At 35.9% G+C, this 16,195-nt stretch overlaps 1 protein-coding gene across 1 annotated transcript in view; it reads left to right on the top strand.

Annotated features, from left to right (window-relative positions):
* The first annotated feature begins 2,625 nt into the window (after nucleotides 1-2,625).
* Nucleotides 2,626-16,195, top strand: part of Dnah7 (dynein axonemal heavy chain 7) — a 282,698-nt gene continuing 269,128 nt past the window's right edge. The window contains exons 1-3 of the mRNA XM_026408842.2: nucleotides 2,626-2,700; nucleotides 10,633-10,741; nucleotides 11,970-12,117. Coding sequence (XP_026264627.2) covers nucleotides 2,626-2,700; nucleotides 10,633-10,741; nucleotides 11,970-12,117 — 332 coding nt within the window. The remainder of the gene's footprint in view (nucleotides 2,701-10,632; nucleotides 10,742-11,969; nucleotides 12,118-16,195) is intronic.

The following is a 16,195-nucleotide window of genomic DNA, read 5'->3' as shown; positions in this document are numbered from 1 at the left end:
GAATCATTTGTGAAACAACCCTTTTTGTGTCCCTGCCTGATAAATAGGGTAACATAATTTATCAACCAAACTGACATAACATTAAGAGTGAAAGTGCTACTAATTATAATGGGGCAAGAGATGTCAACTGGAACTATGTCCAGCAAACTGGGATTTAAGATTACCACAGGAGGGACTACAATAGCTCTCTATTGCAAGCCAGGCCAGTCATCCCTTAAAATCCAAGTCCTTCATGACATACAGCACCCACCTATGCATCCCTGTTTCTTCCCTCACCCTTTGTTCAAATTCCTACCCCAACACAACTCTCCAAAGAGGCTCTTCCTACCCCATCTCTCATAGCATTTCTCTATCCGTTTTACACTCTTTTATTTTTCTCTATTGCACATATTATTTCCCTAGATTATATGACATATATATACTGAAATAGCTTTCTGTACTCCACTAGAATGTACATGCCATGAGGGGAGGGACTTAGTTCTGTCCATGACTATAGACCCAGTGCCTAAATAGAGCCCAAGACATGGGGGGGAGTTCAGTAAGTCTTTGTTGACTAGGAAATTGATTACCTTTGACTTATTCCAAGTCCTCTTACCATCTATCCCAACATCCCCTCCCAATTGCCAGTCTCATTTAATTATATATATATATATATATATATATATATATATATATAGTTGATATACCTTTATTTTACTTATTTATATGCAGTGCTGAGAATGGAACCCAGTGCCTCACACATACCAGAAAAGCAGTCTACCACTGAGCCACAGCCTCTTAATCCACAGTTCTTGATGCTCCTTCTGGTCTTCAGTGCACTTCTTGGTGTCCTTCTCTGTGGAGATCCAGCTGTGCTTCAAGGCTTATAGCTACTATCATTTTTCTTTTGGAAGTTTCTTAGAATACTTTCCTCCACATCCTGTCCTGAATGGAAGCACATATTTTTTTGTTAAGTTTGCACTTTATGGAGGCATTCCTTATCTACATAACAGGCACAAAAGTGATACAACAGCACTTACTTTATAATTTTTAAGAAAATTCAATGAACTACTTCATGTAAATTTCTTAGAACAATATACTACATATAATGTAATCAATACAAGATATAAACAAATCCATATAAAGAATTATTAATGAGATAATTTATATCCTTTGTGTTTCACACTGTCTTCAAATTCTAGTTTATATTTCATACTTAAACATTTCAACTCAGCCACATTTTAAATGGTCAATAACCACAGCAAGCTGGTGGATACTGTTTTGGACAGTATAGCTCTAAAGAATGTAGAAATAGGAGATATAAGGAGAACCTGCTCGGTCTAAAGGAGAGGCTCAAGGAACAAATTTGGAATTTGAAGCTTTTTATTTTAATCTGGGGATTAAACCCTAGGGCACTTTACCACTACATCCCCATCTCTTTTCTAATTTTTAAATTTTGAGACAGGATCTTGCTAAGTTGCTGAGGGTAGCCTTCATCTTCTGATTCTCCTGCCTCAGCCTCCCAAGTTGCTAGGATTACAGGTGTGCGCTGCCACGCCTGACTCAAGGAACAAATTTGGAAGAGCCATCCATTCCCCAAAACTTACATTCAGACCTCATCCGAGAGGGTGTTACTGTGGCTCACTGGATGGTAGAGACATTTGCTGAGGAATTGCAGGTCTGGGCTGGAAGGTGAATACCACCTGCTGGGATGCTGAAGGTTTGGAAGGAAGTCTTTCTCTGTGGTATAAGTGAAACTTGTGGAAAATCACCCATAGGAAAGCCAGTGAAACCTGCTGGAGGGGATCTGCCACTGGGTGAGTCACATACCACAGGTGGAATAGGTGCCAACAGGGAAGGATGCTGACTGCTGGCATCATAGGAACAATGAGAAAAAGTGCTGGAAGCAGGAATGAAGCCTCCTCCTCTTCCACTGTCTCTTTAGCACCCTTTATAATTATATGCCAGTTGGCAAAGGAGAAATGTTTTTGAAGGTCCCATCCAATATCCCAAAGGAAGGCTGAAAGGGTAGATCTGGAACTGAGAGGCAGTACATTGATAATTGCCCAAAAGCACAGCTCGTATTATCTGCTTTATATATTAAAATGTTCTGTTATCACCTCAACATGCTCTTAGCTAGATGACACTTAGCCCTGGAATCACTGTTTTTTGCAAAGGAAATAGCAGCAGTTTTTTCTTAAAAAGATAAAAGTATAAATGCCCCAAAATATAAATGTTGTTCATGATAATTGAGGCTGCATTAACCTGAATACATTGTTACCTTCAGAAATACACCATTTGGGGCTATCAGTCAGGATAAAAATGACATTTTCACAATAGAGAGATAAAGCTGTGTAACTCCTGGACATGAGGTTCAGATAAATTCTCAGATAAGGATGTGATGGATAAAAGGCTTTGCACACTTTTTCAAGCTTTTGATAACTATTGCAATGTACCATTTTACTTTATTTCCTTTCACTGAAGAAAATAATTCTAACAAATATTGAGAATTTAAAAAGTCATAAAGTATGTCTTTGAATATGTTGAATAATATACGTTTTACTTTATAACAGACACTGTAAAATTTGGTTGAGTGAATCAATTTTGCATTAATAGAGTAAACAAGTTTTGTTCCCTATATTTTTCATGCAGGAAAAATCGACTAACAAAGAAAAAGCAAAATCAAAGGCATCAGCAAGAGTTTTGCCACAGTTGTCTCTGGTAATTAACCTACACCCTCTCAATGTACCTCTACCTATACTCTATATTCTCAAATATTTTGCCATTTAAAAAATGTTTGTTAGTTTTTAAACTTGAAAAATAACTAACTGAATTTCTGATTTTGAAATTTGTGCTCCAGGTTGAGTCATTTCTGATCATATATCTTAGGCAAAATAGACTATCTTAATAAAATCACTGTAACTATAATTTCTTAATATGTACAAATATTCTAGTATTATGAGTAGAAGAACTGCCAACATAGATTAGCAGAAGGATTATCAGTGTGGGAATCAGGAACGAGGGCTTGGATTAAAGCTTTGTCCCTTATGTCTCTGTGACCTTTGGGAAGTCATTACTTCTCTGAGCCTCATTTCTAGGTTTGAAAATGAGACTACTTAATAATCTCTGAGGAGAAGGCTCTCTACTAAAAGGCTGTACTACAAAAAAATTTCTCAGATCTTGGCATTTTTTAATTATTTTGACTACAAATGATTGTTTTCCTGTGGAAAAGACAGTTAATAGACATTTTTAGTTGATAAAGGGCTGGACAAGTTAGATTTTGTCATAATAAAATTTATAGTCTAATAAATTATGTTGAATTAATGCCATCAAATTACAGTCTTGTAACTCCTTGAAGCTGAGTTTAATGGATTTTCAGTTCAAACACTATTGCATTACACTGTGATAAAAATATATAACATAAAATTTACTACTTTAGCCTTTTTAAATACATAGTTCAGTGGCATCTAGTAGTGCACCCTGTTGTGCATCCATAATTATCACTCATTTCCAGAGTTCTTTTCTTCTTCCCACACAGAACCTCTTGTAACCTTTACATGACCACTTCCCAATATTTCCTCCCACAGTCCCTGGAAAATCACCATCTTACTTTGCTCTTATATATTTGATTAGGCACGTCATATAAGTGGAATCATACAGTTTTTATCCTTTTGCATTTGACTTATTTCACTTAGCATAATCTTTACATTCATCCAAAGCATTATTTGTATGGACAGGCATTTTAAAAGTTTAGTGTAAACTGCAATATTGAATTTATGTGCTCTGTACAAATTTGAAACAAGGATGATTTTCACTTAGAAAACTTGAATATATTGTTAGATGAATTATCTTGAACATTTCAAAGTACACATTTTAATTGAAAATATGTGTTTATTGATAATGTGTCATTATACCAGGTCTGTACAATTGAGCATATTATATTTTCCTTAGTCCTGCAAAATCTATTAAAGACTTGAAATGGACTAGACAATGTATTTTCTTTTTAACTATTTAACAAATTGTAAAACTGAAAAATTGCTCTCAGTTTGTTGTGTCTTGTCAGTATACAGATTGAAAAATATAAACTTAATTGAAATTACTTACTGAACGTCTATAACTGAGATTAATAATACCCCTTTCCTGTAGAAAACCACACAATCAGCTACAGTGGATTGTTCAATATGTGCTTTGAATTTTATGTTTTAGGGGAAATAGTATTTTATTTTTAAAAAATAATTCATTAAAAATGATTTTCATTTGCATATTAAGGTTTGCACTTGGATAAAAGTGCTCCAGCAACAAAGCTACAATTAAGACCTAGAGTGATTTTCATTATAGACCTTAATTCTTCTAGAAGATGATCACTGAGTTGAAATTAAGTTGATCCAGCACTGGTGGCTCCTAGCCTGTATGAACCGGTGACCTGATTCCTACCCTTGTTTTACACCTCATTCATAGCACTTCTGTGAATCTTAAATCTTTAAAGGGCAGAGGGAAGGATGGAAAAAGCACTAACTTATAAACTGTCCTAACCTATTTTCCTGAGAAAGAAGAAACTGAAAAAGAAAGACTTGTGTGAAATCACTTCATTTGGGATGCAGGAGTAAGAAACTGGGCTGAATAAAACTACGAAGAAAGAGGAGCTAATCTAAGCATGGGTTGTCAAGTTGGTCTGGATCTAAAAAGAAGAGACAGACTACATTTTCAGCATTAAGAAAACATGTAGATTTTCTCTAGGAACTATATCATACATCTTTAATCCCAGATAATCAGGAGGCTAAGTCAGGAGAGCCCCAAGTTTCACTTTGGCAATTTAGTGAAACCCTATCTCAAAATAAAATGAAAAGAGCTGGGGATGTAGCTCAGTGGAAAGCACTAACCCAGCAAGTATAAGGCCCTGGGTTCAATCCCCAGTACCACACACACACATACACAAATGTAGATTTTACTTTAAAATGATCTTTCCTGGGTTTGTTGATGAATTGTTGTCTAGCAATAGGGGTTTGTGTTCTGGTATTACAATAATTTTCAAGAGCCAATTAGTCATGGCCTTTCTAGAAGATGTAGCTGCCCTCCTGTCTGCTGCAGCTCCCTCCACACACTGTTGTTTTCCAATGTGAATCTGGGAGCCAGTTGCCTATCACCACTCACCTTCTCTCTCTTTATGAGACTGTTCAGATAATGTAAGTGATTGACCCAAACTTTAAATGATGGCATAAATTCCCAGGCAGTTTAAAGCCATGAGAACAGGAAGCTGGGATGTGAGGGAACTCATTAGCACTAGAGATCAGCTGAGGGCACCTTCTCATCAAAATAGAAGGTTTTGAGAGGAAGATCCTTATGGCAGATAAGACCCTCCAGTGAGTGTCTACCAACAGACAGACCAACTTGATCAGCTGCTCACGCACCATGCTACCTTCATGACAGCTAAAGAAATCAGGTAAGAGACCACAGTGCCTGATTTCAATAAAACAAAACAAAAAGATACTTTGAAGAAGGCACAAAGAAAAAAGTTCTCTGCATCTTCCTTCCCTTATCTCCAATTAGCCCAGCCCAAAGAGAGATGCCATTTCCTTAGAGGAGGGAAGGAAAATTAAGCCAAGTCCTTAATCTTGAAACCCAGGACCAGGTTCACCATGGTGAAGCCCAGTGCTGAGCAAACTCCCACAACCCCTATCATCAGGTCCATAGCCACAGACAGAGCTTTAGGAACCACATTAGCCTCTGCAACTGACTGCCTTTGAGGCAGAAGAAAAGAAATAAAAATAGTAGTAAGGAGACAAAAAGGAAGGACAATGAAATAACATTTTAATTCAGAAGTTTTGCATACTTTTCCAGGCCTGTCACTCTTTAAGCTAGTCTCTCTTGCAGGCCTGAGACTCCCAGATTCTTGGAAAATCTGTAAAGCTATCTGTGCACTGCTAACTAACACCACCGCCACCCCCCACACACAATAGATCAAGCAAAGAGAGATATGATATCTTGAGAAACCTATAATTTGGGGACATTTAAGCACTATCAACTGATCAGATAATAAAGACTACATATCAACTTGAGGATTGGGAGAGTGACCAGACCATCATAAACTATCTTGAGTTCGTTGGACTGATATTATACCTTTCTATATATACCCCTCACCAAGTTTCCTTTAAAAGAAAAGCCAGAAAAAGCTGCATCTCTCACTCTGAAGATGATTTGACTTCTTAAATGTGTATTCCTTATTTTACCCGCAAAGTGTCTCTCTCTTGAGATTTCCCTCATTCTCCCTTGAATATGTGTCTACTTTCTTAAATAAACCTCTATGCCTCTGATTGGCAAGTGTGAAATTCTTTTTCATCACATATGCTAGGAAGTCTGCTGTTCCTGATTGCTTCTTCTTTCTGGGAACTCCTTAAATCCTTCTTCAGAGATACCTCTTCTGTGATACCTCCACCAGCTCCCCTACCATCTCAGGCAGCAGAGCAGGGAACAGGATTCTACTTTCTGGGGAGCAGGGCATGAAATCTAGTGCAGATCAGTGTCTCAGAACCCAGTCTCAATCCTGCTATGGTGAGCCCCAGTACCTGGTAGAAACTGAAGGACCCTTACACATGCCAGAATTCTGAGACAGAACCTATAGATCTTCCCTGGCATCAGGTATAGACCTGTACACTGTTAGAAGAGACCTGAGTTTCAATCTTCATAATTTTCATACTTGGAATGGGTTCAGGAAGTGCCTATCCTCTTGAGACTGTATTTGTTGTGACTATTACACTCAGGTGTGACCCAGCTTAGTGGCCAAGGGACTCTCTCTACCCACTGTCCCTCAAGCTGAGCTAGCACAGCTGTCACCAGACCAGGGCTAGCAAATGGAGCTCCAGAACTTTCTTAGCACTCACTGGAGACCTGTACCCAAGAGAGATGGACTCATGTTTCAGCCTGCATCACTGCCAGCTGTAGCATAGGCCTCCATGCACCCTGAAACTGCAGGGCCATGCAGCTGTGAGGCTCAGGCACAATCCAGCTTAATAGGAGTCTAGGTGGCCAAGGGACTGTCTTCACCAACACTATCAGAGCCTCAGCAGCATCGTGTGGTGTTAGACCCCATCCACTGGGGATAGGACAGCAGAGTAAGCACAAGACTTTGCCTTGGAACCTAGCACATGGCTGGTAAAACCTAATACTGGGCAGATCCTAATGTCTCTTCCTGCAGACAAAGCCTCTAAAACAGTTCCAGTGCCAGGGGAAGATACACAGTCCCCGTAGATTGGACTTTATCCCAGTTAGCATCCCCTGTGGCTGGCTGCAGTGGTCTGGGGGTACAAGTCTACCTTAGTAATAGGAAGTCCATAGTGGTGCTGGTCTTGCAGTCTATGGATTCAGAGTGTGACAGCTTGGTGACATTGGTGGCAAGAAGTATTATATAGAAGCCTGGGACTGGTCTATCTATGGTGATTCTTCCCAGGTTTTGGCAGAATCTTGCTTGACCATGGGCCAGTAACTGAAAGAGGCATTTAGGCCTACTTGGGCCTCAGGAAGAGGCTTGTGAGCATGGACTACATTTTCTAGGTACTTTCCTGATTCTTTATGAATTGCACAGAAACAGTATATTGGGACAAACTTGTTCTTGGATTTCTCTGTAGTACTGAAGTAATGACAATACGCTGTTAGCAGACTCCTGGAATATCTGGACCTGAGCACCATCCAGTGCTGAATAGAAAAGTTACTACAATCTCAGAGAAAATAACCAGGCTGCTTAAAATTTCTGGAAAGACTTGCGCATGTGTGCAAACACACACACACACACACACACACGCACACGCATACACGCACACACGCACACACAGCCTGATTAGGAAGAATGGAATAAATACCTAATCCATATGCAGAAAACATCACACGCCAGCAAAGATCAAGAGCTTTTAAGAAACCATGACCTTACCTAATATTCAAAATCAGGTGCCAGAAATTGATCAGTTGAAAAATAGAGACAAGATTTTGAAAGATGTAAGAAGAAAGAAGCAACAAAGAAGTGTGTTCCATTGCATGATACTGGACTTCTCAGAAGAAACCTTATATAGGTCAGGAGAGGGTGGCATGAGATTTTTTATAGAACTGAAGGAGAAAACTGTCAACCAAGTGTACTGTGCCCAGCAAAGCTGTCCTTTAAAATGAAGAAGAGATAAAGGTATTCCCAGACAAACAAAAGCTAAGAGAGTATATCTCTATCAGACCTGTTCTACCAGAGTTGATAAAGGAAGTTCTTCAAACTGAAAGAAATATTAATGGATAAGAAGAAAACATGGAAGGTATAAAATTAATCAGTAAGAATAATTATACAAACAAATTCAAATGTTCTAATATTATAAGCATTGTGTATAACCATTTATATCTTTAGTGTGAAGACTAAAAACAAATAATTAAAAAAATAATAATTATATTAATATGTTAAGAGCTAAGTAATACAGAAATATATAAATTGGGATATAAAAATTTCATTGTGTAGGGAGGAATGCAGTACAAGTATACAGTTTTCTTATTAGTAATATTTCTCTTGTTTGTTTCTGTTCTTTATAATCATATTAAGTTGCTATCATTTCTAAATAGCTTGTTAAAGTCAAAAGTTTATTTTTGTAATTCTCATGGTAACCACAAAACAAAGATCTATAACAAACTAAAAATCATAAACAATAAATCAAAATAACCACTAGAGTAAACTACTTAATCATAAAGGAAGACTGTAAGGGAGAGAAAGAAAGAAAGTATAACAAAACTAGGAAACAAGTTATGTAGTGACTACAGTAAGAATTTATCTAAGAAAAATCATCCTGAATATAAATGGATTAAATTCTCCAATTAAAAGACATAGAGTGACTGAATGGGTTAAAAAAAGTGAGATAAACCTAAATATATGTTGCTTAAAAGAAACTCATTTACCTATAAGGACACAAAGACTGAAAATTAAGGGATAGAATAAGATATTGCAGGCAAACAGAATCCAAAAGAAAGCAGAAGTAGCTATGCTTATATCAGATAAAATAGACTTTAAGTCAAAAGCAAAAGCAATACTAAAGAGACAAGGAAGGTCATCATATAATGTCAAGGGGGTATAGTCAGCAAGAAGAAATAACATTATATATATATATATATATATATATATATATATAGGAACACCCATGTACATATAGAAAATATTAATATATATAAAGGGAAAGAAAAATTCCAATATAATAATAGTTGGAGACTTTAATACACACTTTCAATAATAGAAAGATGATCCAAATGGAAAAATCAACAAAGAAAATGAAGAAGTGAATTGTACCCTAGACCAAATGCACCTATATCTATAAAACATCCCATCCAACAGCTTTTGAGTGCACATTTTTTTTCATCAGCACATGAAACATTTTCTAGGATATGATAGGTCACAAAACAAATATTTGTTGGCAAATATAAAACAATTGAAATCATATTGGGTGTCTTTTCTGACCACAATGTAATAACACTAGAAACCAAAGACAAGAAAATTTTGGAGACTATACAAATACATGGAAATTAAACAGCTTACTTTTGAACAACCAATGAATCAAGGAAGCAATCAAGAATGAAATTTAAAATTTCTTGAAACAAATGATATTGGAAATACAATATATGCAATCTATGGAACATAGCAAAAGTAGTGGTAAGAGGGAACTTTATAGCAATGAATTCCGACATCAAAAAGGTAGAAAGATCACAAATAAAAAGCGTATTACTACACCAGAACTAGAAAATCAAGAAAAAAACCAAACCATAAGTTATTGGAAGGAAAAATATAATAAAGAGTAAAATGGAAATAAATGAAATGGAGACTAAAAACAAAATACAAAAGATCAATTATACAAAGAGTTCTTTCTTCAAAAAGATAAACAATATAGACAAATTCTTAGCTGAACTAAGAAAAAGAGAGGACTTAATCAGAGACAGAAAAGGAGACATCACAACAGCATGGAAATCCAAAAGACCATTAGAGCAATATGAGTAACTATGTGCCTACAAATTTGATAACCTAGAATAAATGGACAAATTCCTAGACCTATATACCTTACCGAGGAGGGTGGGGATAGGGAAAGGTTGATCAATGGGTCCTAAGTATAGATAGACAAAAATGAGAAGTTCTAGTGTGCTGTTGCACAGTAGGGTAACTATAAACAACAATAATGTACTGAATACTTTAAAAAACTAGAAGAAAGGATCTTGAAAGTTTTCACCATAAAGAAATGAATGTGTGAGGAGGTAGGTAGGTATGTTGAATCTGATTCCAACATTACACAATGTATGTATGTATTGAAACATTATAGGGTACTCCATTGATATGTACAATTTTAGTCTTTTTTGGTATTAGTTGAAATTTTAAAAAGATAGAGATACTTGTCAAAATCTGGGTATTAACAGAATGAACACCTCAGTTTTAGGTAACAGATATCCATATGGAACTGGCAGCATGGATTTTGGTAATGTCTCTCAAGTAGCACATACTATGTGTTCTTGGGTAAAATCTGCTGTTGAGTGTTTGAAACTCCTTCCCACATTCCTGATTTGTTTGAGAAAATGTCAGCATTTTATGAAACACATATTTCATGAAAAAAAAATCTACACATTGCTTATTAATGCTATTTAAATCTCATATTTTAGGTGAGTACAAAGCCCCAGTGGCAGCAGGCGGCCCCTTCATTTAATTTGAATATAAAGCAAGACAATGAGATTCCAGAAACTTTTAGTATTAAAAATGAACAGTCATATGGTAAGAACTTCAATATTCTATATTAGATTTAAGAAAGTTTCTAGAGGAAAAAACACAACATTTAGCTAATAGAGTCACAAATTATAAAGCCTAAATGAGATTTATGTCAAGTAGAAAAATTACTCCCAAATATTTTCCATCAGAAAGTAATTGATTCAGTTCTTAGTTATTTCAGGCCATTGTAAATGCTGTTAGAGATGATATTTTAGGAATTGGGATGTTTATCATAAAACTTTTGTTTATTGTAGTTAAAATTTGCCCTTCTATTAAATGTTTTTCTGAGATGGATTTAATGAGATATAAATATTACTTCCAAATTAGTCATTTAATTCATTATTACGATTACCAGTAGTAGTAATAGTAATAGTAGTGTTAGTAGCAGTTGCAGTAGTCGTAGTAGTGGTAATAGTAATAGAACTGGGGATTAAATCCAGATGTGCTTTACCATGGAGTTATAACTCTAGCCCCCCTGCCCTCTTTTTAAAAAAAAAAAAAAACATTTTAAGATAGGTTATTGCTAAATTGCTGAAGGTCTCACTAAGATGTTGAGGTTAGCCTCAAAGTTGTGATTCTCGGCTTTGACCTCCTGAGTTGCTAATTTTTTTTTTTATTATCATGACTCCTTGAAATATAGTGCTTATCAGCTGGACTTGATGGCACACACCTGTAATCCCAGAGGCTCAGGAGGCTGAGAGGCAGGAGGACCGGGAGTTCAAAGCCAGCCTCGGCAATTTAGCGAGGCCTAAGGAACTGAGTGAGACCCTGTCTCAAAAATAAAAAGTAAAAAGGACTGGGGATTTGACTCAGTAGTTAAGTACCCCTAGGGTTTAATCCCCAGTACCAACAAAACAAAATAAAACAAAAACATTGTTTATCAGATTTATTACATTTAATGTTAACATTTTTATTATGGTTCTGATTCTTTAAATTTTCTTAAATAGTTTGTATTCAGTTTTATCATAAGTTTAATTTTGTTCATTAAAAAGATCCTATGCAAGTATAATTGAAAATTGTTTATTATATTAATAAAATAGGATAAATCAGTTGAATATTCTTGAAATAGACAAAGTTTTCTATCATGATGATATTAAACCAGAGTAGTTTAGCTTAGGGTTCCTTAAGAATTTAAAGTACTTTTTTTTTTCTTGGATGGTGCTTTAGCATTTTTTCTAATCACTTAAATATTTTAGCTAGCTTTCTAAAGGGATTTTTTTTTATTTAATTCCAGGTGAATACATGGAACACTTTGGGAAAAAAAGCAAAATCCTCAATCAAATTGATGATGGCCACGCCAAACCATCTACTTCCAAATCAAAGGGCAAATCTTCATATAAAGAAAGAGAAAACTTTAGAAGTACTCTTGTTAATGTCATAATGTAAGTTCTGTAATGCTTCTATTATGCATTACCCTCATTAGAGTTCCTGGGAAATTTTATCTAAAAATATAAAAAATATAATATTTCTGTGCCTTAAAGTCTTGTTGCAGTGAGGTCAGTGTATAAATAAATAAAGACCTTGAGTTTAGCCCTATTTAGCATATCCTACTTTTAAACCTCATGAGTTTTAAATTTATGTATGTTAATGGTTGACGTTGGCTGAGAAAAATTTCTGTGAGTTCTGGTTATGGCTATGGAAGCTGGTGGAAAATTTGGCTAGTTTGTTTTCCCCCATGTTGTCTGCTCAGGTGATATGGTGACTTCTCTGATGTTTGGATTTCCTTGTGTAGAAAAGAAATGGGGTGGAATGGTCTGTAATGGGAGTATGGCCTGAGTGACCTGGTCTGGGGTTTAGAACATTTGATGGAGAGAATTGTAGACTCAAGTTACTAGTTCCTCTTTGCCTTGTTTCCACACAGCCTCACATAAGCTGTTTGGTACCCTTTTTTGTTTCATTACGAGTCAGGGTACAACCACTTGAGTAGGTCTCATGACCTACTGTGGTAACTCACCCACCTGTGGAACCCTGTTTTACTTTCCCCTTGTGGCACTGTACTGGCTGGGTGACCATCTTGAAGGGATGAGAGTGGGTACTGAGTGCTTAGAAAGTGAATGAGGGGTATTTATGGGAGTTCTATGCAGCTGAATTGAGGCTGTGTGCCTTGTCTAGAGTAGTTTTGGGTTTGCTTTTGCCAGGCACCCTAGAATATTACCAGTTAGGTCCACTCGTATACTGCTTTCTTGGTTTAAGTGTGCTTGCATAACACAACCAGTGTGAAATCAATACCCAAATCAATGGAAGGCCTTTGGCTAAAAATTCTTAAGAAACTTTTTTTTTTCTACTTGGAACCCCTGGCCAAGAAAGATGAACTTTTTTTCTTCTTTCTCAATGGTTTGAATGATGAGCGCAGACATGCTAGAACACAATGGTACTGGATGGAAGATGGCTATCTCTTTAGAAAATGAACAGGTTTAGGAGGCCCAGAGTCTTCTACCATGCCAATTGGCCAGTCATAAGGGCACATTCCAAGGGGACATGAGGGCATGCAGTGACTGAGATGAGCTTTCTTAATACAAATTCCTGTGCTTATAATTTCTAGTCCATTATATGCATATATAATGTTTTAGTCAGCTTTTTCACTACTGTGACCAAAAAATCTGAAAAGAATAATTAGAGTGGGAAAAGTTTATTTTGTGGCTCATGGTTTCAGAGATCTCAGTTCATAAAAGGCTGGCACCATTCCGTGGAGCTCTGAGGTGAGGTGGAAAGTCATGGTGGAAGAGGGTGGTGGAGGGAAGAACAACTCATAACATCTCAGCATGAAAGCAGGGAGACTAAGCTCAACTTAACAAATATATTCCCCAAAGGCATGACCTCTTCCATCCACACCTTACCAGCCTATAGTCACCACTCAGTTAATTCCTATCAGGGTATTATCACATTGAAATGTTAAGACTTTTCATAACCCAATCATTTCACCTCTAAACCTTCTTGCATTTTCTCATACGTGAGCTTTTGAGGGACACCTCATTTCTAAACCATAATATGTATGATTATGCTGTCTGCACCAAAAATGATTTTACTTCTTCATTTTCCATCTGGTTGCTTTTCTTTTCTCTTTCTTTCCTTTTTATACTTGTTAGGTTCTTTGGCTCATTATTGAAAATAACTCCTGAGAATGGAATTCCTTGTCTTGAGAGTTAAAGCATTCAGTCTTTCACAATTATGTGAGATCTTAATTGCAAATATTTAAGATTCCCTTAGTGGAGAAAAGGGGATCCTTGAATGCCATTAGTGGAAATGTAAATGAGTATAGTCATTACGGGAAACTGTATAGAAAATTCTCAAAAAACTGAAAATAGAATTACCATTGCTCTAGCAATTCCACTTCTGGGTATTTATCCAAAAGATTTGAAATTGGTATGTTGAAGAAATGCTTGCACTCTCTTGTTCATTGTAGCACTATTCACAAGAACCAAGTTATGGACACTAAAGTTATGGACACTAAAGTGTCCATCAACAGATGATTGGATAAAAAGATGTCATACACACACACACACACACACACACACACACACACACACGTGCACGCGCGCCCAATGGGATACTATTCAGCCTTTTAAAAATGAAGGAAATTGTAATTTACAATTACATAGATGGCTTTCAAGAACTGGCTAAGCGAAAGTCAGTCATAGAAAGACAGATACCACATGTTCTCACTTGCATGTGGAATGCAAAATGGTTGAACTCATGAAGCAGAGAATAGAATCATGGTTACCAAGTGGTAGGGATGGGGTGGGAAATGGGGAGATGGTGGTCAAAGGATACAATGCTTCAATTAGGCAGGAGGAGAGAATTTTTTTTCCTTTGAGAATCTTTACATAGTGTGGGAAATATGGTAGATAATACTATAATGTCCATTTCAAAATCACTGAAAGAAGAGTAAACTTCAAGTGTGCTCACTACAAAAAATAAGTACTTGAGTTGATGAATATGTTACTTGGCTTGATTTATGTATTACACACTGCATTTATAAATCATAATATCACTTTTACCACCAAATAGACAGAACTATAACTTTTTAATTTATAATAAAAATTAAAAACTAAATTTAAAAGAACACATAAAATGGGAACATGGACAAAATAAATATGTAAATGAAAATAGAAGATAACTTTTATCAAGTTTAGGAAGTTTCCTTTCTTTCCTTGTTTTTTGAGAGTTTTTTCATGAATGGTAATAGACTTTTGTCCAGTGCTTTTTCTGTGTCTATTGATAGAAGGTCATTTGGCTTTTGGCTTTTGTTCTATCAATATATGGTATATTATATTATTTGCTTTTCCTATCCTAAAGTAACCTTGCATTCTTTTTAGTCATTGTGAATAATCTTTAATATGTTGTTGAATTTTATTTGCTAATTTTTTTCATTTGTATTTGTGAATAATATAGGCCTGTAATTTTATTGTCATGTCTTTGAGATCAGGTTTCTATTGGTCTCACAAAATGAATTGGTAAAGTGTTCTTACCTTTTCTATTTTCTGAGTTTGTGTGGAATTGGTATTTCTTCCTTGTTTGATAGAATTCATTAATGAAGACATTTGGACCTGAATGTTTCTTTATGGGAAATTTATTAATTACTAATTAGTTTACTTGATAGAGATCTGTTCCTACTTTCCCTGTCTTTTTTAGTCATGTTTGTTGCCTTTGGGAATGTGTTCCTTTGCATTACATTGCCTAATTTACTGGTATTAGCTAGCTATTCAAATAACCTCCTGGTTTTCATTCTTCCTACTCATTTCCTTCCTGGATTCCTGCTGACTCCAAGACCAGGGCCTTTTGGGGGTCTGCAGGCAGACAGCTTTCCTTCCTGCATGACTGTGGTATCTTAAAGGATTTCCTTCTGTCCTCTGTCTTCTTTTCATGTTCCAGAAATATTCCTTCAACTGATGACTTCTAAATCTCTTCTCAATTATGGCTTAAAATCATTTTACTACCATTTTCAGGGTGAAACTGAAAAACGGTACATTCATGCTATCTTCTTGAACCAAAAGTCTTGATTAATTTTTATAAAGAAGAAGAAAATCAATATTTTTATTTTCATCTTTGAGATATAAAGTATATCCTACTTTATCTTTAACCAACTTGAGTGTCTCCTGTATTGCTTGTTTTATTTGTAATTGGAATGTTGTTCTATTGGAAAGAGCATGGCTGTTTGGAGGTATATATTGTTGAGCAAATCCTTATTTTAGTACTTAATTAGCTGTATGACCAAGAGGTAGTCATTTAATCTCCATGACATTCAGTTTCTTGTGAAGTGAGGATAATTATGTCATTATTATTTTTTTTTATTGGTTGTTCAAAACCTTACAAGGCTCTTGACATATCATATTTCAGACATTAGTTTCAAGTGAGTTATGAACTCCCATTTTTACCCCAAATACAGATTGCAGAATCACATCAGTTACACATTCACCTTTTTACATAATGCCCTATTAGTAACTGTTGTATTCTGCTACC

Source organism: Urocitellus parryii, chromosome 1 (genome assembly GCF_045843805.1).
Source record: "Urocitellus parryii isolate mUroPar1 chromosome 1, mUroPar1.hap1, whole genome shotgun sequence".
Lineage (NCBI taxonomy): Eukaryota > Metazoa > Chordata > Mammalia > Rodentia > Sciuridae > Urocitellus > Urocitellus parryii.
The sequence above is the reverse complement of the archived record's forward strand: the minus strand, read 5'-3'. Positions and strand labels throughout refer to the sequence as shown.